A 23,531-nucleotide genomic window follows, 5' to 3' on the forward strand; every position below is an offset into this window, starting at 1 on the left:
TCCATCCCCTACCTTTCCTCATTTCTTCCAACTAGTGTCTCCCACTCCTGAGAAGCAAAGATCTGGGGTGAGGGGGACATTCCAAAAGACCCGACTGAAGTGTGCCTGAGCAAAGGGACTTCAGAGTGAAGCTGAACCTCTAATTCACCTGGCAATGACATTTAGTGAAATGCAACTTACAGTCCATTTAAAGGAAGGCGGTGACCAATTATTCTCCACTTAAAAGGGTATTGTCAATCTCCAAAGAGCTGACATGACATTTGGAAATCATGGTGGGGACTGCCATCTTCACTGAAATGCAGAACCAATTCTCCACCGACCTTTCCCCACCCCCTACATCTCCTTTAAAACTTAAAAATCATACTTTTAAAAGCGTAATGAGTAGCCACACAATCCTGCAACATACCTTCTCATTCCAAAAGAGAATGACAGGAAAAACAGAGTGACCTAAGACCTTGATGTCCCTGTTCAACACCACAACTTAAATCAAATATGTTGGGAAAAAAATGATAAAGAAACATCATGTACAATTTGATGGTGATAGAAAGTAATGACAACTAATAAGAATACGTCTTCATCATTTATACTCCATCTTTTTTTCCCAAATGGATCAGGACAGTTTTTTTAAAAAAAGAAAGTTTTTAAAATATGTGTTTTTAAATTCCACTTTACATGAGGTCCCTAGAGTAGTCAAATTCAAAGACATAAAGTTGTGGTCTCCAGGGCCTGTGGGGGAAGAGGTGAACTGAGAGTTGTTTAATGAGCTTCAGTGGGAGAGAATGAAAAAGTTCTGGAGATGGATGGTGGTAATGGTTTGCACAACAATGTGAACATACTTAATGTCACTGAACTGCGCACCTAAAATGGTTAAAATGGTAAATTTTATGTTAAATATACTTTGCCATAATAAAAAAATTTCTCGTTTAAAAAAACCTGAAAAACTTCTTAAAGACAGTTATCATTTGCTCAAATTTTAGAAGTCTATAATTCCTAAAAGTAGTCTTTGTATATATGTCCTTTAAAAATCTTATAAATTAAGACCGTAAAGAACTTGAATAATGCCAAAATGAGGTATTCCATACAAGTCCAGCGCAGAAGAGACATGTTAAACAGGACCCAAGGTCACACAAGCAACTGACACAAGCCTGGCTTACCATGTGGCCTTTCCCACCTACAGTAAGAACTCATCAAGGGGAAAAAAAAAGAAGGAAATCAACAATCCCTACTGTTTTGAGACCCAAGCCAAAGCAATACTACTTCCAAAGGATTACACACACACAAAGTCAAGGAGAAAATGTATGGAAGTGCAGACTATCCAAATTTAAAGGGACCTTGAAATCATCTAGTTCTACCAGCTTATTTTACAAATGAAAATACTGGTAGACAGAGAGAGAGAGAGAGAGGAGAGAAAGAGAGAGAGAGAGAGAGAATACAACCCTATTCAAGTACCTGACAGCTTCATGAGAAAATCAGACGCCATCTTAACAGAGATGTCCTGGCTGAACAATGCTGACGCACTGTTGGCCACATACTCGGAGGGGTCTTTCAGCTTTGTGTGGTTGGCGGGCCTGTCGGCAGCATTCAAAGTAAAGGAGGTGGGCAGGCCGTTATCTTCCTTGGGTTCCTCCTTCACCAGCAAAGGCGAGACGCCAGCCCCTCCCTGGCTAGTCCTCTCTGGAGTGTTAGACGTCATCATGGTCCCCACTAGCTCTGTCCCTCCTCCTTCCCTTTGCTGCCCCAGGCAGGCACTGTCACTGAGGTGGGGAGATCCCTTGACATCTGGGTCTGGGATCTCCTCCTTCACCTTGGCTTCTGTCCTCAGGAAGTGCTGATGGCAACGCATGTGGAGTTTCAGGCTGAAGTGGCGGGAGGAAGTAAAAGGGCACAGCTGGCACTGAAAGGTCTCTCCCCGATCCTGGTGCTGATGAACCTGACGGAGAAGCAAGAAGAATGAGCTAGCCACCGTACATTTATGGAAAATGCCTTGCTGTAGATCCAAACTATTCATCAATCATTTCCTCACCGGGCAAAGGGCTGGCCTTTGTACCGCAGAGTGTTTCATTACGGGGCTCCAGGTAATGAGGCCAATCCCTAAACATAAAGTGGGTCCCCATAGGTTAAGAGTCCATTATTAGGGCCACACTCACAATTGAGGATGCAGCCGGCCAATGGATGCTATTTTGGGTAGCATCCCAATATTCTAGTCATCTGATCTCAGTTGATGTCTTTGGAGAAAGTATTGTGAACCCAGCACAATCCAAACTTACATAATTACTAGTTATGGGTCAAAAGAGGTAACCTGTCAAGTAATTCCTCTCACAATAATGACACTTTGTACGTATCCAATTTTTTGTTACCCAGAGAATTAGCTATGTTTTGCAAACATAATTTCAATTTTCAAAATGCTGCTCTTAGATAATTAAGAATGTAGAAAATAATGTCTCCAGGGTATTCCCGTTTCAAAGACAGAGAAATTGAGGCCCCAGAATAAATGGATTGAGCGAAATTACATACAAAAAAAAAAAAAAAAAAGCAAAGTAGGAGAAAAACCAAGGTCTGACCCTCACCAAGTATTCTGAGCAAGAGGAAACCAATTTTTCTAAACGTGGCTATAATATCATGCTCCAGATTCTGACGTCTGCAATGAAAGAATGCAGACTTTTAAATCCAGTTCCAGTCTTGCATGCACACGATACCTGTAAAAATTGGGAGAAACTTTTTTCTTCCTGTCACTACCAAATTTAGTGCTTAAAAAAGTGAGGAAATCATTGCATTGGCCTGAGCCAGGCTTTGAGCTGGCAGGTGCTCATAAGCTTGTAACTTCCCCATTCATCTCTGCCAATGCACTTTAGTGCTGACCTGCTACACTCTGCTATTTCAGGACTGGCCCTCCCTTAAGTAGAAACTGCCAATTGTGTAGATGTGGGCCAAATGATTTGGGGAGCTGTGTGATCTGAACAAACAAGTAAGTGATTGGAATCCAAAAGCAAAACAAAACTGACACCTCCTCTTTTAGGGGTGACCTAAGCAGGACTCGAACCCAGGTCTCACCAAGGTTAAAGGCTCATGGGTTAATCCGTTGAGCCACCTGGCCCCTCTGGGTAGGTTTCCTTTCCAAGAGAGCAAGTTTTACAACAGCTGTTTATGCATTCTGAATGCAATCCAAAAGCATTATTCACCAGCCAAAACATACTTTTAAATAATGTTAAGTGACCAACAAAAGCAAAGAAATTAAAAGTTAATGGTGAGATCCTGTCGCTACAGCACCCCACTGTGGCTTTTTGAAAAAAACAACAGAAGAGATTCTGGGTCCCCCAAAGCATGAGTTTCTCAACAGAAATAGCCATATACACTTAAACCCAGTTAGGCAAAGTCCTGATCATGGAAAGGCTTTTCCTCTGCTGGGGTGGAGTGCTAGGGGTGGCGAAACACACCGATTGTCACCAGCTGTTAACATCACCCCTTTCTGTTCTTTCACAACAAAGGGATTTCACTGGGAGCTGATTTCATTTGCTTTCTCACAGAATCCCCACCATCTCCTCCAACCAACAGTCCCACAGGACCCTGACCGGTGCTGCCAAAAGCATGCCCCAGAACCAGGTGGTAAAAGGTCACGAGGCAGAGAGCTTCCATCGTCCCTGAGAGCAGTGCAGTGGGGCAGATCCATTTCAGAAGTGTCCTTACATCTACTGACCCAGGAGAGGAGAGGAGCTAATCCAAGACCAGAAGCTCCGGAAGCAGCTTCTGGAAGGAGGAAAAGGACAGACAGAGCGCGAGCCCAAGTTCTAAAATCAAAAGGGAGCCCTGGATTAAAAACAGTCTGTGTGCATGTATTTTATGTGACTTCTTTTCCACAAGATTCTGGCCTCGTTATATTTAGTTACGGACAAATTAGTGAAGCTTTAAAGGAAAAACAGTGGGTGTTTTGTTGACTTTTGCACTTAACAGTTTTTTTTTTTGAGCTATACCTTCCCAAAGGGACTATATATCACATTTGGCCTTTGAGAGAAGTATTAGCTCTATCCTCTGACTGCAGTTTTTCCCCCTTCTCTCCTGACATTCGAGCACTTTTCTGTCATAATTTTTATTCTCTTTAGCTTGACATTTGCTTTAAAGACCCTTTTAGTCTACTAAAATGAAGAGATGCTTCTCTAAAGCACATCATTCTTTCTAGGCCATGTTTAGGGGCTCACCTACCCCCTGGTCATTTCACATAAACAACCCATATCAGGTGCTGTTACATCATTAGGGCCATCTCTTCACCATTGGGGCTATTTCTTGGTAGCAGTTGGATGCTTGGGTTGTGGTATTTCAGAGCTTGGGGAAATTTTGGGAAACCTCTACTTCATCCCCCACTAGGGGAACAGGTGAGGGCCTTCACGAGAAGTTACAGCTCCTTAAACGGCAGACCTGAGACTACTAGAACTGAGTACCCTGACTCTTGATCAGTTTCCTGTCAATACTTCACCAGTGTTCTCTGTCTTAGCAGTCCTCCTCACCTTTTCTGTTCAATTTTAGTTTATGAATTCATGTTGAATTCCTGTATGTTCACTTATCCAGGAAAATTTTAAAGGACTTAATGGAAATCTGAGATAACCCTGAGGAAGCTGGAGGCCTTTATAAGCTCCTTCCACAGCAGGTCATAAAAATATTTGCACAATATATTATGAAGGAAAGGTGGGCTAAAAGAACGTACAGTGCCTAGGACATAATAGGATAGAGTAAGTACTATAATACAAATACAGTAAGTACTATATTTGTTGAACAAAGAAAATAGAATCCCATTTTTCTTTAAAAAATCGATATACCAATATAGAAGAATATACATCAAAGTGATAATGGTTATTTATCATTCTGGGTGATGGGATTAAGGATCAATTTTATATTCCTTTGTTTATCAGTTTTTCTAAGTTCTCAGCACTAAAGACAGATCACAAAAAAGGGAAAGGGAATAAAATTTATTTTAGAGTAATTTTTTATACCATTTCATTGATTATTTTTAAATGCGAATAAATATTAATGTATATTCAGATGCTTTTCTGATGATTACTGTATTAGCTACATTTACTGAATGTTGTTTCTCCAGGCTAGGCACTGTATTAAGTGCTTTATGTGCATTATCTCATTTAACTCTTATAACAACCTCATGAGACAGACTATAGGATTATTATCTCCATTAGTGGAAACAGAGGTTCGGAGAGGTTAAATGATTCCTTCAAAGTCTCACAGCCCCTAAGGTGGAACTGAGATTCTAACTAGGGTTTCTCTGACCATACAGTTTGAGATCTTAATCTCTGGCTATACTGACCCCACTTCTTAGGCAGAATTCATTTAGAAAATCTGTCCACAGCCGGGCACAGTGGCTCATGCCTATAATTCCAGTACTGCAGGAGGCTGAGACTGGTGAATTGCCTGAGGTCAGGAGTTCAAGACCAGGGTGGCTAACATGGTGAAACCTCGTCTCCACTAAAAATACAAAAATTGCCGGGCGCGGTGGCTCAAGCCTGTAATCCCAGCACTTTGGGAGGCCAAGACGGGCGGATCACGAGGTCAGGAGATCGAGACCATCCTGGCTAACACGGTGAAACCTCATCTCTACTAAAAAGAATACAAAAAAAAAAAAACTAGCCGGGCGAGGTAGCGGGCGCCTGTAGTCCCAGCTACTCGGGAGGCTGAGGCAGGAGAATGGCGTAAACCCGGGAGGCGGAGCTTGCAGTGAGCTGAGATCCGGCCACTGCACTCCAGCCTGGGCGGCAGAGCAAGACTCCGTTTCACACACACACAAAAATAAATAAATAAAATAAAAATAAAAATACAAAAATTAGCCAGGCGTGGTGGCACACGCCTGTAGTCCTAGCTACTCAGGAGGCTGAGGCAGGAGAATCGCTTCGAGCCGGGAGATGGAGGTTCTAATGAGCCGGGATGGCGCGATTGCACTCCAGCCAGGGTGACAGAGCTAGACTCCGTCTCAAAAAAAAAAAAAAAAAAAGTCTGTCCATCCACATTTGTAGTCTCTGGTGGATGTAGCAGAGGATATCTACCCATAAGACTACAACCATTATATTTCCAGGTAGACTAGATTTGCAAAATGTAGCAAAATTAAAGTATGTTTAACCAAATAAAATCATGAATGCTTTGATTAAAAAAAGAACAGCCAATAAGTGAGGTGGAAAGCAGGGACAAGAAAGAATATACCATTTGATAAAATTAAACTTGCATGAGCTTTTCTCACACTTCCCGTATCAAAAGCTCAAGTCATAGCTCAACAGGTTAGGACACCATGAGTTTGAATAAAGTAGTAATTTCACACAACGGCTTTATCGTACTGGTTATTGATTTGTTCTGAAAGCATTCTAAGACCCCACGACCCGCAAAGCCCTTGCAGCTCTCATCTGTGACACTGCCATGGCCGGCCGTCTGTGTCATCAAGGCACCCAACTTATCTCCCTGTAGTTTCAGGGTCAGTAGTTCCTGCTATTGAAAACCCTGCTTTTTTTCCATGGGTTTATAAATAGGTTGTTTTAAGTGACCCCGAGCTGAAACCAAGCTTACAAGGTGTCAGGCTAGATGCAAGTTTTCTGCCCGCTGAAGCTTTAAATTTGCCAGACCTGATTTCTAAACACAGCTTAGGAAATAGTAACCAAAACAAATTTTCATTTTAAAGGCATTTCTTTTGAAGTCTCATCCTACTAATGAAATTCAACTTACAGGTTTAAAATATAAGTTTTTACTTTGGGAAGACGTGACAGAGGATGAGGAGGGTTAAAGTAAAAACTAAGTCGGCTGAGTAAAATTCAGCGAACCAGAACTCCTGGTTAAATGGATTCTGAAGATGAAGGGCATGCTACTCCCAGGAGACAAAGGCAAATGATAGAAAACAAATTACATCATGGATTTAAATTTTTTTAATCTTCCAAGCTATTTCCTAAAGTCAGTAGAGGTTCTATCCGGTCACACGATTTTAGAGCTATAATTCTGAAGAGTGATTACGGATCTATTTAGAAGGATTAGATCGCAAGATTTCCAAATAAACAAATATCTTAATTATGTCCATACATTATGCTTCTTATGGTAGGAAAGCAAACACTTTACAAATAATGTCAACAGTCAAATCATATCAAAAATATCAGTGAAGATATGACTGCTATTAAGACGCTCAATGATAGTTATTAGAATTAAATAACTTCCATTGAAAATTCCTGTGTCAGACATGTGGCTAATATTCTCTCTTTAAATACTAATGATAAGTCTTCCAGACAAACATTATCATTCCCATTTAACAGATGAGAAAGTTCAGAGTCTAAAGGTTAACTTGCTCAAGACCACTTAGCTAGTAAGTTGCATAATAAGATTTCAATTCAGGTCTATCAAATTCAAAAGCCCATGCTCTTTTGATCCCATGAGTTTCCTCCTTGATTTTGAGACAAAACCCTTCTCATTAATGGGGTCAGCTAAAAAGATTGCCATCTAACTAAGTTTTCCCCATCTCACATAAGAGGGACTCATGGATTCTAGTCAACTCTTCTGTACATGTTTAGTGTAGGTTTGAGCTCCCCAGTTGTTTTTAATAGGACATTGAAAATTATGTCCTTGGATGTTTGGTAAATGTAATCCTGGGAATTATGATAGCTCAAACAATGACAGCCTCAAGGAGAACGACAGTCTTGCTAGAAAGGACCCCCAAGCCTCCCACAGGGCTAAATAAAGTTAAAGACCAGGTGCCTTCAATGTCTTCATGCCTCCTACACGGTGTCTCTGCGTGTTCCTCTGAGTTTGCAAGTTGGAGGGTAAGGCAGTAACAGACAAGGGCTCTCTCTCCAGGAAGGGGAGCAGGTTCAAGAGCCCTCTCTTTGGTGCTCAGTCCAGCAGCTCTTCCTGAACTTGGCTTTCCCTGCTTCTTGCTGTTCCCCAACCCTGCCTCTGAGTGCCCCAAGAAATGTGTCAGCACACAGGCCAGGCAGGCTGCTGCTCCCCTATAGGAGAGGACCACCCTTCAGTAAATACATTATTTGGATATTGAAGGTTCTCTCTGCCTTTAAGTTCTTGGCTGCAAAGTGGACATTAACACCTTTCTGTTGAATTCTACCTTGCTACACGGAGTACTGTCATCCACATGCTCCATCAGTGAGGTGCCCTCCCTCAGCCAAGAGGGAGGTCCCCCTGCACCAGACCATGTACAGGAGCCCTGGCTGTGCCTGCCTCACCAGGAGGTGCCGTCGGTAGGTGGCTTACCTTCATGTGGGATTTGAGATTGTCCTTGCGAGCACACCGGAATGGACAGAGCGGACATTGATGACTTTTTAAACCTGTGTGAATCACCATGTGCCGCTTCCAGTAACTCTTCCTTTTAATAACCAAACCACATATTGGACACTGGAAAGGCTTTCCACTTTCCTCTTCTGAGGCTTGGAAGAAGGAGAAAGAAAGGAACATTAAGGAAAACAAAAAGGTACACTGCATCTGGCATTAATTCACATAGACTGCCATATAAAAAGCACTAAAAATGATTTGGGGTTTTTTCTCGACAATTCCGAGATTTCATCCATAAGAAAGTTTTAGGACTGCTTTTCTTCAGGTAGAAACCCATATTCATCTAGTTACTTTCATCTGGGCTCCATTTTCCGAAATCTGATCATCCTGCCTTGTGAAAGTCTGACTTCCAAAGGCCATCCAGCACAAAGGAAGACATCTGCAAAGGGGCTTCGCCCGGCCTGTCCTGACTCAGGGCCCAGGGGCACCATGCACAGTCAGAGAAGCCTGAATGCAGGGGCTTTGTTTCCTGAAGGAAACTGTCAGACTCAAGTCCATGTCTGAATTCCTGAACTTGGAAAACAGTGAGAAATAAAAACAAATCACATGGGACAGAGAATAATGCACTGCTCCACACTGAAAACCAAACAGCTATCATAAACCTCACTCTCTGAACTCCAGTGGAGACAAATTTTTGGATCCCTACTGCTGACTTGTTTAGTTGTGGCTTGAGCAGATGCTGCTGCCAGTGTAGCCATCAGGGGGTCTTAAGGTCAGGGTTTTTGACCCTTTTATTTCTGTCCCTTTGGTAGCTACTAACAATATGTGCTGCCTTCCTCTGCACGGTGACTGGGCTTTGCTGACCACTTTCGGAAGAGCTGCAATGGGGCCACCACAAATGCTCTACTCTTTCAAGAAATTAAACAAACCAGCTGCCTCCTCCAAATAAAGCTAAAGTCGCTCTCGAAGTGAAGGGTCTCTGTTGTGACACTATTGCTAAACTTCCAGTCTACCAACTTACATTGCTCAGTGCCACACTAGCCTCTGCAATTTGAGGAGAGAAGGAGTAAAAATAAGCAGAATCAAGGGCTTAGACATTTCTTTCTTAATCATAAGGAATCAGAAATATTTCAAAACCAGTTAAATGACTTGGCATATGTGCCCACAATAAAATATAGAAAGCACTTTTTAAAATGAGCTAGATCTACAGACGATGATATAAAAACATGTCCAAGATATTAGCATTGGTAGATAAAGCAAGATACAAAACCATATATCCAGGGTGATTCTATTTTTGTTTTCCAAAAAAATGGGAATCAGTCACAGCTAAAACCATTAGGTGAGATATTAGCAGGGAACTTTATAAAGGATGGATCAAGTTGACAACACCTAAAACCACTAATTAATCTTAACATTACTAAAAATGGGGCAGATACCGTGTGCCTTCTGATGTCATCTGTGAAATGTCCTTATAAAAAATTAAACAATCCTCTATATAACTAGCCCTTTATTGGAAATACAATTGATTTTTTTAAAAAGTGTTAAACACACCAACGGGATGAAATCAGCCAAATCTATAACGTGTGAATTCCTCAGGACAAATGACCCAGTTTCTTCAACATGTAAATGGCATTTTCAAAAGAGAGGAGGTTATGGAAAAATAAAGACTTAAGAGATATATACAAAAAAATGCAAGGTGTGAAGCTTATTTGGATTCTGTTTAAATAAAACAACTGTAAAAGGACATTTCTCAGATAATTGAAGAAATACTGATTATAGCTTGGGTGTTCCAAAATATCATTTAGCAATTGTTATTCCTGTTAGATGTGATAGTGGAATTGTGGCTATTTTTTTAAGTCCTTATCTGTTGAAGATATATACATGGAAGTATTTACAAGAAAGCTGACCATGATGTCTGGGATTTGCTTTAAAATGCTTGAGAAAAAATAAAGGGAGGGAATGGGAAGAATGGCATGAATAAATGGAACAAACAAAAAATGGTATATTTTTATTTGCATAAAAACTTTCTGGAAGCATACCCAGGAAAACACTAAGCAGTTAACACTGAAGGACTATGGATTAAAAGGAAGGAATCAGGAGGGAAACTTGTGTTTTCATTTCACATCCTTCTGTACTATTTGAATTTTTTAATGTACACGTTACTCTTCTAATTTTAAAAGAAAATATTCCCAAGGGTATACTTTAAAATAATCTCATCATGTATTTATTGGGTCAACTGAGTCTCTACATACAAAGGAACACTTCAAATGGATATGGATGGAACCAGAAGGTTCTGGAATAAAGTTAGAGCATTCCAAAAATGCAGTTTTACTAATAAAGGTCTATTGGTTAGCTCAACCATGCAACTTGAAAAAGAATCAAGTCTGGAAATTCTACTTGTGATGTGTTCCACCACATGTATTTCCTTTTGAAATTGGGGGAGTAAGAGGAAATGAGGGTTTCCTTTTACTCTAGGAAGAGCACACCTTATAGACACATATAAACAAGCATTTTTATTAACCCCCTGTAGCTTTTCTGCTGTCTGTTTTTGTGAATTGCCTCTGCCGATCTGGAGTCCTATTTGTAATTATGTCTCTCGTCTTCTGTCCTTCCTTGTCATTTCCTCCACCCTGATATTTTGATCATGAAGACTACATGATGAACAACAGACTGGAGAGAAAGGACTGAATCAGGCCTCTACGTGAAATTACTGTCATACACTACAGGGAAAAAAATCATAACAATGTCTATTTGGGGTTGTAAGAACATCAAAATAATAGGAAAGAGATAAACAAACAGGCTGTCATTGATCCCCATCTTCAAGAAGTATGTCCCACTATCAAATTCCTAAACTACCTAATTTTACAGAACTGTCTTGAAGAGGAGAGAAAAAGTGAGATGTCTTCCACTGACCTGAGATTTCATGGCACACCATAGCAAGGCAATAAAAGGGCATTAGCTGAAAAAATGAACTCCGCCGGCTTGCCCTCACATCTTGCCTTGCCTAATGTGACCAATGAGTTTCCTATTCTTTCTGAGACCCACAGTCTTCTACTTAATCAACAATTCTTTATTTCAAATGTATTACAGAGTACATTACATTTAACCCTGCATATTACTGTTTCATATAAATCCATTTAGCTATGCTTCCTTAGTTTTAATTAGTACCAAAATACACGAGTTGGGAACAAATTAGGGTGCACTTGAACTGACTAGGAAAAAATTTAACACACAATGAAGAGAAACTAAAAACACACAATGAAGAGAAACTAACTGCAAGAAATGCGGTCAAATAGCTACACTACTATAATTTTTGAAATTTTTAACTGATCACAGCAGGAAAGGAAGACGACAGAAACCAAATGATAAAAGAAACCCAAGTACCATGATTGATTTTCACCTTTGACCAGTAATCTCCCCTGATAACATCTGCATTTTTATTTATTCAAGAAAGAAATTTCGTATTTTAGTAGGATGCTCTCCATGTGTTTATGATGTTGTTAAGTACTTTAAAGAAGAGAGGAAGTAAGGTTGTATTCTATTTCGTATGCCAAACTATTTTCAGGGAACTGACAGCTGTAAATTTCACTTAAAGTTAGAACCTAAGGAAATATGACCACTTCCTCAGAATGAACTATACACTTTTGAGGCTATAGGATTGAAATGATCATAATTTTGCCTAGTTTACAACTGCCTAATAAATAACTTTTCCCAAGTATATCACTAGCTACTTATTATCACTGCGAACAACACTAAATTCCACCAAATGCTAAGAGACCCAGTGGGATGAATAGCTGCTAATCTGCTCCTCTGGAGATAACTATTCTCTTCATAGGCAGTAATATTATTGGAATAAAAGAAATAATGAATGTGCATAAGACACCTGTCACATAGTAAACAGAAGCTACTTGTAGTAGCAGTTGTTGTATTAAGAGTAGTGACAATAAACAAACTCTAAACATGCCCTGCAAAGCTGAAAACTCACCATCAGAGCAGATGTAAATCTAAACAACTAACATCACATAATAAATACACTGTTCAGAGCTTGGCCCAACATGGTAGTTTGTCACTGGAGCCAATATGAAACACATAAGCAGAAGTCCTTAGTGTGGTTCAGGTAGGGTCTGGCTCAGCCTAGACAAAATACTGATGGACAATCCAGTCCAGCAGGGAAAAAAAAAGACATGGAAAAGATAATAAAGAGTGGAGGGAGGAATTGGCTGCAGTAGGGCCTGGAGGTCCTTACCTTTGTGTCTCCAGCACCCAAACAATGCCAGGTACAACATATAATTCAATAAGTGTGTGTTAGACTATAAGGAGATTAAATGAAAAAGGTTGGGTTAAGGGAATAGAGAGAAGTGAAATGAGGGCTAGAAATGAAAGGAAAAGATCCAGGAGGCTGCCAGTAAGTCCCAATGGAACTTGTGTTAGGCCAAGAGTGTGTGTATGCCTTTCACATAGTGCCCCAATACACATTCTAAATGAATGGATGGATAAACAGATAAATCTTCATGTACTTAGACCTCAGCTATTTCCAAAAATGAACCTGGAGCAGCTTATATTAAAAATGCATATGGTATGACTACATCATTAATAAAGTACAGTGATATATGCTGAACTATTTATAATGAACAAGATCTACCCAAAGCAGAGATGATCTTGTGGGAGGCTTGATAGTGAATTTTAAGAAGCAACATTAAACTCAAAAACTGGGGAAAAAAAAAAGTTTGTTTTGAGTTAATAAACAGAGTTTTAAAACACTGAGCAGTAAACATAAGCAAGGAATTCTAAAACAGGAAAGGATCCTGCTGATCATCCAGCTCTGTTTACAGATGAGGATACTAAACTGAGGTGGTATGCCGTGAGTCTCTCTACTAGTTAGTGGCAGAACTGAGATTACAGCTAATCTCTTCACTTCTGGTTTGCTGCTCTACTCTATTGCCTATGCATAAATCCCCAAAACAACAACAAAACTTCACTGGGCTAAAAAAAAAAATTTTTTTTTTAAACCACGGAGGATTGTAGTAGCTTAACTGTTTTAACACAAAGGTATTTTAAAAACAAATGTAACTGTTTTGTAGGCTTTGAAATCAAACTTCCTGTTGTTCAATCCTATGTGGTGATTTGCAGCAGGTCAACATAACTTGCAATTGGATAGTGTCTGCATATAGACCTTACCATAAACTTAAGAGTTCAAGATGCCTGGTGACCTTGGGTCTGCATAATCTGCGCATTATCATGGTCTTCATTCTGGACCTACTAACACTACTAGTGCACATCTGTGTAGGAGGACGACCCATCTTCCTTCCTAACAATACATATGGATTTTAAATCTTTTAACAGAATTGCTTTGTCATGTGTCTCAAATGCTATTTCATGGTAACAAAAACAACCTAGATTAGCAATGGATGTCCCTGGGTTTATCTGTTATTATGGATGCAGACTTTATTAATGCCTATTTTAACTAGTAAATATTCAGAGAAGTCTGATATCTAGAGCCATACTAAGTTTAAATCACTACAAAAATATAATTGAGATGAATGACCGACAGTTCTAAAAATCTTTGTTAAAAAGTGAACTTTCTAAACAGGTTCATGTATGGGATCATTCTCAGATTAAGGCTGATTGAGACTTAGGGCCGGGCCCTGTGGTTCACACCTATAATCCCAGCACTTTGGGGGCCTGAGGAGGGTGGATCACTTGAGGCCAGAAGTTCGAGACCAGTCTGACCAACATGGCAAAACCCCCTCTCTACTAAAATTACAAAAATTAGCCGAGTGTGGGGGTGCATGCCTGTAGTCCCAGCTTTTCAGGAGTCTGAGGCACAAGAATTGCTTGAACCTGGGAAGCGGAGGCTGCAGTAGCTGAGGTTGCACTACTGCACTCTAGCCTGGGCTATAGAGCGAGACTCTGTCACAAACAAGAGATTTACTATAATAACCATGGGCCTAATGGGAGTATCAGGAGAGGTGATCTCCTTCTCTGGACTTTGTATGCTTTTGCAATAATTTTAATAACATCACATAAATATTAAAGAAAACAGCAGCCAGAAACCCCCTATGTATTGACCCACAGGAAATATTCTTAGTTCTCAGGTGTATGAGACCAGGTTTGCTTCTAAGAATATTTACATTTTATTCAGTACAATAAGATGTTTTGGAGACCCTCTCTCTGAAACCCTCCCTGTTATTTCTTTTAACCAGGAGTACGGCATCCTGGGAATCTTGTTGGCCTTCTACAAGAAACTTTGTCTTTAAAATAAAAACCATTTATTTTATTCTTAGCTGCAACAGAACAGTAGCTTCAAAGAGAATTCAGTCAATGTGTGACATTTATCTTTATAGCAAATGGACATAATCTTCCCTCTATCGTGTCTCCTTTCAGAGGAACTGTGTAGCATGTGCTGGGGGCATAGGGTCACATGAAAGAAACCTCCCCCTCAAGTGTCACGTCTCTCTTGCAGGGCGGAAAGGCTATCGAGTGGTGGACTCTTTAAGGAATTAAATAACCATGACCTGGCAACCACTGAATCCTGTTCAAAAAAGAAGAATAAGGCCAAACCTAAAAGACAATTTTTTTTGTTCACGGTTTGGACTTCCCTTGACCTAAAGAAGGTCAAAGAAATGCTGGTGTCTAAATTACTCAAGGCGGAATCAGCTTTTCTAGAACATATCTCTTTGTAACTTAAGAATCAACTTTATATGCCTTTTCTTTTTTTGCACATTTTGAGAAATCGCTTTTTAAAAATGAAAGCCCTGCCTGAAATCAGGATGGTGTGTAGTTTATTTTTGTGGCTTTTTGTTGTTGTTCTTGGGGGTGGTTATTATTTGTTTACTTAAGTCATTAGGCAACAGAAACTCTTTTCCCTGCTGTGAGAGGCCAGTGCACCTATGTATTTTGAATTAAACTAAGATTTCATTCTAAGGGAGAGGAAAGAATAATAATGACAAATGTTTCGAAACAGGGGTGATGGCTCTCACCACATTTCCATAATGCTTCTTAGGTAAACTGAAGATACATCCCAATCCAGCCCCAGGTGGCCCCCAAACCAACAGTATGATGTGTGGAAGGTGGGGGAGGGAGGGAGAGAGAAGAAAAGGGAGTTGGGGAGGGTGGAGGGGACAGATGGAGATGACCCACCTTTCCTTCCACTCCTCAGATGCCAAAATCAGGGATCCCCAGTAACACCAAATTGTGTACCCATGATACAAAGACAAATAACAAAATTAGATACTCTATGAACTCCTTATTAACCCATAATCTAGCGAGGCTGCTGGGAAGTGATGACATTCACTTTAACTGAAAAGAGTGAGGGCATCCCCTCTTCTGTTTCCAATCCATGCAATAACAAACAGAACTTGAACGCAGGATGTGTCCATGTGGACATATGGAATATTTTTCATGTAACAATTTCAAGGACCCTCAATTTCTTGGCAGTGATCTTTCCTCATGCATGAGTTTTACAAAATGAAAGATTTTTTAAATAAAATTACTCTGCCAATGAAGCTGCTTCTTCAAGTCTTAGACGGTGAACAGAAGCATGTTGAAATGGGGGAGTTGGTGTGGGGAGGCCTTACGTACAAGTCAATCAGCACAGGGTTCTATAACCCAAAGCTGAGAAGTTCCTTTCCCTCCTCTTTCAGTTTGAACATTCTGAACATCCATTGATTAAAATATTAAGTGTTTCAGCAATATAATAAATTTAGTAAAAAGCAAAGTAAGAAACGATTTCTTATAGATCTCCTATATTCAATTATTCTGAGAACCCCACTGAGTTGCTGGTATAGATTAAGTGCATTTAAACAAAAAAGGAACATAATTTTTCCCTCGGGTGTATTTCCTACAACAAAACAAACAAAAAGTCTACCATTCACTGGAAGTTCATGACCTCTTTCTCATCTTTACACGTATCTAGTTGTTTGAGTGAAAAAAATTATATTCACAACTATTGCTGGTTATACCCAAGACTACTTTAATATGACAAAGCTACTACAGTTTGGATTTCAGGAAACATGGTTTTATCAGTCATTTCCTTCCAAGTCTTCAATCAACTAAAGTTTATTATTAATTCTGTTTAAGCTTTTCCAAGTAACAAATGTCCACTTGAATGTATACTAGAAACACCATTCACACATTTATTCAATAACTAGATATGCAGAATATATATATAATTATTATTTTCATTTTTAAATTTTTATTTTTTTGAGATAGAGTCTCATCCACGCTGGAGTGCAGTGGCAGGATCTCAGCTCACTGCAACTTCTGCCTCCCAGATTCAAGCAACTCTCCTGCCTCAGCCTCCCGAGTAGCTGGGATTACAGGTGCACACCACCATGCCCGGCTAATTTTTGTATTTTTAGTAGAGACAGGGTTTCATCATATTCGTCAGGCTAGTCTCGATCCCGTGACCTCAGGTGACCCACCTGCCTTGGCCACTCAAAGTGCTGGGATTACAGGCATGAGCCACTGTGCCTGGCCTAAAATTTTTTATATATAGCCATACCTCTCTTTCAACCCCTACCCCTAAATGAAATTTCTATAAGTAAAGAGTGATTTTTTCCATTGTAAAATTACCCCAGCCTCCTTTGCTCTTCTCCTTGTTTCCTAATTTTACCCATTTCTCTCCTTTTTCACCAGATGGCAGGCGAGAAGAGAGGAGAAATGGAACTTAGAACCGATAAACAATCCTAGGACTTTATTGACATTTCAGAAACTCTGGAGTGAACAGTTTGGATCACTGAGAGTCATAAAAGTCCCAGATACCCATTTTCCTCATTGTCTTCTGCCATTGACTCAAGTTTTGAAGCAACTGTAATTAGCGCATACAGCTCACTCGGCCATTTAAATGGAAATTTGTCATAAATGCATCAAATTGATGTTAACTATGATCATTCAGTCAATTATTTGCCATTCCAAACCCTCTTCATCACTGTTGCTGAAAATAATCAAAAGTTGGCTAGACACACACAATGGCAATGTTTGTACCGATGAGGATGCACATAGCCTACTTCCTGCTCCAGTCTGGCAGGATATCCTTAAGAGACATCTGAAACCCCAACATGCATCCCCAGGAACGTGTATTTATCATGCATACAATTTTAAAGCAAACCAGAACAAGAAATGGTGTTTCCACTGTGAGAATTCAAGTGACTAAATTTCTCCCTAAAAAGATGAATAATTGTGAATGCTAAGGTCCTATATGACAGCGATTTCTCCTTTGGAAAGACTGCCTCCACTAGAAAAACCTTAGGATTCAAATTTTCCACATGCATATTCCTTCAAAATTGGATTGGATTTGAATTAAATAAAGCATTCACAGGAAATGTGTTGATTATGTTTGATTGACAATCTTTTTTAGAGTTCTTATAGGACAAGAAATTGTAGAAGAATAGGATACGTGAAAGGGGCTTAAATTCCACAAAAAGTAATAAAAATGCTAACATAAAAGTATATGCTGTGATAAATTAGGGCAGAGTAGTTCCTGATTGTACAAAAGTCCATTTGTGATGGAGGCAGCAGGAGTGTGGGCTCTCCCTTGTCCACTATTTCAAAAGCAGTGGGTTTTTTTCCCCCTATGTTCAGTGATGCCATGCACTCCATGACAAAGATGCTTTGATCTTCTCCCATTAAATATATCTTGTATGGACCTAGTCTGAACTTAGTAAGAAAAAAAAAAATCATTTGTATGAAAGGGAGGGAATGCTGCATGTCTCTAAGATTATTCATTACCTTTCAAAAGTGAAGCTATTTGTGAAGTCTTTGTGTAATACATACATGAAAGACTACTATGCTGCTTACTTAAAGTATTTTTGTTGTGCTCTTGCTTTCTATTCCTGCCTCAGATCAGATGGGGAACCCAACAGAAAAAGGCAGTGAATAAGACACCGCGGTTTATAGTCTAGAGGACTTACAAGATGATTGAAAGAAAAGATGCCATACCTGAATTGGAGGGTTTAGAAACTCTTCCCTTAGGAACTGGGAGTAATAATAATTCCAGGGATTGTGCTGGTGGTGGTGGAGGTGGTGGAGGTGGCGGTGGAGGTGGAGGAGTGACTTTTTCTGGTTTCTTCTCTGAAGGCGGGGGCGGTAGAGGGTCCTCAGGCAGCAGCGATGACTTCTCAGCCAGAAGACTGCCCGCAGCCCTTGCTGCCACCTCCTTCAGAAGGGCCGCTGAGGAAGTCATAGAAGCCAGGGAAAGGAAGGAGCTGGCCGGTGGAGGGTGCTCCTGACCGGGAGTCAAACTTCTCTCACTGACCTTCTTGGACAAAGCGGCCAAGGTAGAACTGGCAGACTGGGAGCTAAAAGGGGAGGAAAAGGACTCAAATCGCATGGTCTCCTCAGTCCTGGTGAGAGATTTGTCCTGCAGAACGGCATTGGCTGCAGCTTTCAGTTTTAGGATGGCTGAATCCGGAGACAAGCTGCAGGTGGTGGTTGAGTTTGGCAACCACTTACCTTGATTCCATATAAAACGGTTACTTGGAGTGTATTGGTCATTCTGTTCCTGCTTCTCGGCCAACTTCCTGGCCAGAACACTGAGCTGCTGGGCGTGGTGGGAAGGCGGGGAAAAGGAGAGGTTCGAGCCAACGTTTACGGGGGACTCCACTCTGCCATTGGCCGTGGCTGCAGCATCGAGTTTGAGGGAACCAGCCTCCAGCAGCCGCCTCAAGTTGCTGCTCAGGGGCTTGTTGGAGCCTGGGTCATCGTCACACAAAGAAGATACTCCCGGGGAAAGGTGATCTTGACACTGCAGTGAGTCTCGCAGGACCTCACCGTCCAGTGCCACCAGCTCCAGTGTGTGGCTGCTGGGAGTGGTGCTTCCCAAGGAGGTGTCCGGGGACGTGGACTGCTCCTGGATCCGGTCCTCCAGAGACAACTTATAGTTCTCCTGGACTTCCCCAAAGGATGCTTCTGACGGAGTCTCTGAAGAGTTTCCATACCAGTGTTCTCCTTCACTGAGCTCTCCCTCCGCCTCTTCCTGCCTACTAACATCTGGGGAGAATTAAGAAGATCAAGTTTACTCCCAAAGTGAACAATAAGTAAGTCTCAAGACATTCAAATGGAGTTGATGACATGCTTTCTCTTCCCTTCCACCCAAGAACCAAATGAAAGGTGGCAACAGCCTTAACAGAATGTCAGACAGACTTGGCAGAAGCCTGAAAAAAGTAAAAAATGCTAAACAGGCAAAGGTAAAAACGTACCCATGTAGTCCAGATAAGTTGAAATGGAAAAGAAGGAAAAAGAAAAATAGATATGGTAAAGAGGTAATTGGATGAAGAAACTGCTATTTTCAGGGAATGGGGGGAAATGGAAAGAAGCCTATATCCTTGTGAAAAACCAGCACAGTATGTTTAGCACTGTAACAGAATGAGAGAGGCAGCCTGGCATAGTGGGACACACACCGTGAGATACAGACAGTGGGAAGCGCTTCCCTACTTTCTAACTCCATGACTCTAGGCGAGTCACTGAGGTGGTTTGAGAATCCACTTCCTCCAATGTAAGATGCAATTCATTTTTTTTAAAGCTTATCAAAAATGTAAATAATACCTGCTTAACTCACTTCATCAGTTGTTATGAAGCTTAAATCATAATAAGCATGTGATCATGTTTTGAAAACAGTCAAGTACTGTATAAAATCAGACTTCATTAGCAAACACTACTCACATTTCTGACTTCTGATTGTGACAGTATCTCCCATGTTACGCATGCTACCTATTTTAGGGTCCTCAACTCCAGTTATCATCATGCTTGCCATGTTATTATAGGCAGTGATTAGGAATGTGTTCTCTCCCTCCACTAAGAGTCTCTTTTCATTATTTTCTATTTATCGATCCATCAGTACCACTCCCATAGCACTCCCATGCACCAGTTAGGCAGGCTCCTTGCCATTCTAGGGGCATTCACGAGCCCTGCCACTTTTCTACCTTTTCTCACAATATTCCTTCTATCTGAAATGTCTTTCCCCAGAAAAGCTGACTGTCCAATTCTACTTACCCTTCAACACCCAGCTCAAAGGTTTCTTCCTTACAATTCTCCCTGGAACTCTCAGTCAGAATGAACAAAACTAAGATCTTGCCTTCTTGGAGCTTACATTCCAGTGGGGGAAGACAAGTGTCAAACAAAATTAATAAATGGGTAAATAACATAGCATGCCAGAGGGTGATAAGTCCATGGAAAACCACATAGGGCAGGACATGGAGGATGGGGAGTAATGGGTGGGAAGAGAGCTGCAATTTTAAACAGGTGGTCAAGGTGGAGCTTCACAGAAGTGGTGACATTTGAGCAAAGACTTGGAGGAAGTGAGAAACTGACCATGCAGAGGGAGAGTCACTGTGAAGGCCCTGCTGTGGGAACATGGCTGGCACGTCCATGGAGCAGCACTGAAGCCAGTGTGCGTGGAGTGCAGTGAGTGAGGTCAGAGCAGTGACACAGGAGGTCAGAGAATACCATGAGTGAGTGTGTGTAAGCATGTGTATGACAGTGCGTATGCATGTGTGTGTGTGCATGTGTGCATGCACTGTGGTGCAGGAATGGAGTCACGCAGATCCACAGGATGTTGTGAACTGCAGAAATGTCTTCTGAATTTGGCAAAACTGGGGACCACTGGATGGTTTGTGGCAAGGGAGTATTATGACGTGACTTATGTTGTCAAAGCATTGTTCTGGCTGCTGTGTGGAAAACAGACTCTGGCTACAAGGATGAGCACCAGGAGGCCAGCTAGGAGGCTAGAATCCAGGTGGGGATTACGAAGGCTCAGCTCAGGACTGCAAGGGGTGAGAAGTGACCCAATTAGGTACATATTTTTATTGTAGAGCCAACATTCTCATATTTTGTTTATATTGATTTTATATTACTCTAAATTATCTGTCTACAGTTGGCTTCCTTCTAAAGTGGTGCTCCTAGAAGGCAGGAATTGTATTTTATTATCTATATATTCCACACTGTGCCTAGCACAATGTCTGGTCCCTAGTAGAGTTCAATGTATGTGTCGAGATTGAGCCAAAATCCCTCCTTGTGCCAAGTTTTGCCATATAACATGCTGTTTCTGTTTGAAATAGAAATAACTAGAACTAGTAATGCATGAACTATACACTAATACATTGATCTTACCATGCTATTTAGAGAAGAAATGTCACAAATGACAAATTCTCTTTCACGAAGCTAAAATTCTGCAACTCCTTCCTGAGATTCTTTATTAAGTTATCAAGAAAATGTAAAATATCAAATGGAATTTGCTGGGAAAAAAGCAGATTAAATTGAATTTTCTCTGTTAAAAACAGTCTGGTTCTTTGTGATCTGCCACATTTCCTTCTTCCCACTTGATTTCAACATTTTTCATCTTTCTTGAAATTGGCGGCAACCCTAAACTCATCATTTTTCCAGTGGCTTCTTGGAGAGATGCTTTTTACCAAACACCAAGCAGTCAACATCGATTTCAACAATAGGGCTAATTTTATGTTTCTTTGGCAAACCACCTTTCTTGATTTCAGATTAAACATCTCATCCTTCAGTAGAATCACATAGGAAGTATCCTATAAATAGTAAGTCAAAAGTTTAAAAATCCCTGCAGTAAGAATTTGTTGAATATCTGCTCAAAGAATCTTTTCTTTAATCTTTACTGTTAAATGAAGGATACTCATTACATGAAGTAATGGGAAAATATATTATTCAAATTTAAATACTTTTAGGTCATATGTGTGTCATACCAGAGTAGCTCAAGGTAATCAAGAATGGTCCCAAATTAATGCAGCAGGGTCACCTAACAACATACATAAAATCTAGGTTTTGAGAACCACAAGAAGTTACAACCACACATCCAATCTTGTCATTTTACTCAGACTATAAAATACATTAAGTAAAGGTTACTGGCTGAATCAAAGGCACACGACCACATAGAGCTAATGCAGAAACCAAGAACCCCAAATCTCTCAGCTGGCCCAGTGCTTCTCTGCAAGGCTCCACTGCACAATCTGCAGACAGAACCTCTGAATGATGACTTCTAGAGAGCTCTGAGCAGCTGCTCACCCCCTTTCCATTCCCAGTCCTTCCTGCCAGCCTCTTGAATCAGAAATCAGCAAGGGATTCTCTTAGATAAGGATAGTATTCACTCTTTATCTTCAGATAAATCATCAAGAGGTGAGTACTCATTATTCCTGTACTCTAATCTCTTCATTCCCATTCTGCCTCTTCTTTGTTGCAGTTGATCAAAAGGAGATCCAAATGCCTAAAGAATTTAGCACATCTACTGGCAAAGTTCCAAAAACAAAGCTTAATTTCCCAACCCCCTCCACAGCCTCAGTAAGCAAGAATATTCCCCCTCCAAACGTGCTGAAACAGGTGAGTGTGCAAAGAGGTAAGAGTGCCAAAGGCTAAAGAAACAGTCAACTCAGGCTCTAATCCTACCAAGCAGTGATAAAGATGTCCGAACATTCTTGAAAGATACAACAGCTAATATTTACATTTAAAGCAACTTTCCTAACCTTATCAAAACACAAACTCAAAACAAACAAGTGAATAAACAAAGTATTTCTTTTTTTTAATTTTGAGACAGTGTCTCACTCTGTCGCCCAGGTTGGAGTGCAGTGGGACGATCTCGGCTCACTGCAAGCTCCGCCTCCTGGGTCCACACCATTCCCCTGCTTCAGCCTCCTGAGTAGCTGGGACTACAGGCGCCCACCACCACATCCGGCTATTTTTTTTTTTTGTATTTTTAGTAGAGATGAGGTTTCACCGTGTTAGCCAGGATGGTCTCGATCTCCTGACCTCGTGATCTGCCTGCCTTGGCCTCCCAAAGTGCTGGGATTACAGGCGTGAGCCACCACACCCAGCCTAAATAAAGTATTTCTTAAACAGAACTGTTTATGGCTCCTCAAATGCCTAGATAATTTCTCAACCATCCATCCCTCTATTGTTTGCAGACTTGATCACTGAGATACACACACCTCTGGACTGCAAGAAAACCTGGATGCATAAAGAGTATTTCTTAAATTCATAATACTCTATTAATCACTTTATTGAAGATGCTGCTACTGAAATTGAGGTTATTCAAGAAAGAAGCTACCATATAATTTTAATGCATGGCATAGAAAGAGAAAAGCAGAAACTTGAGGAGAAACATACCTGAAATTATTCTGGCAATACCTGAGGTCAAATAAATGGTGGGGGGAGATTTGGGAGAAACGAATGCAAGAAAATGAGGATGTGCAGAGGGTGGGGGAAAATCATAAGAAGCTCAAACAAATATGTCTGCGTTCACAAAACAGCAAGGATTTTCTCCCACTTTT

At 40.7% G+C, this 23,531-nt stretch overlaps 1 protein-coding gene across 6 annotated transcripts in view; it reads right to left on the reverse strand.

Annotated features, from left to right (window-relative positions):
* The window catches only part of ZNF827 (zinc finger protein 827), a 177,663-nt gene that overhangs the window by 121,755 nt on the left and 32,377 nt on the right, over positions 1–23,531 (reverse strand). For all 6 annotated transcript variants that reach the window (XM_033215403.1, XM_033215402.1, XM_033215405.1 and 3 more), the window contains exons 2-4: positions 18,190–19,239; positions 8,233–8,405; positions 1,450–1,930 (exon numbers count right to left, since the gene is read on the reverse strand). In XM_033215403.1, the coding sequence (XP_033071294.1) occupies positions 1,450–1,930; positions 8,233–8,405; positions 18,190–19,239 (1,704 nt within the window). The remainder of the gene's footprint in view (positions 1–1,449; positions 1,931–8,232; positions 8,406–18,189; positions 19,240–23,531) is intronic.

This window comes from Trachypithecus francoisi, unplaced genomic scaffold (assembly GCF_009764315.1).
Source record: "Trachypithecus francoisi isolate TF-2019V2 unplaced genomic scaffold, Tfra_2.0 Lachesis_group1, whole genome shotgun sequence".
NCBI lineage: Eukaryota > Metazoa > Chordata > Mammalia > Primates > Cercopithecidae > Trachypithecus > Trachypithecus francoisi.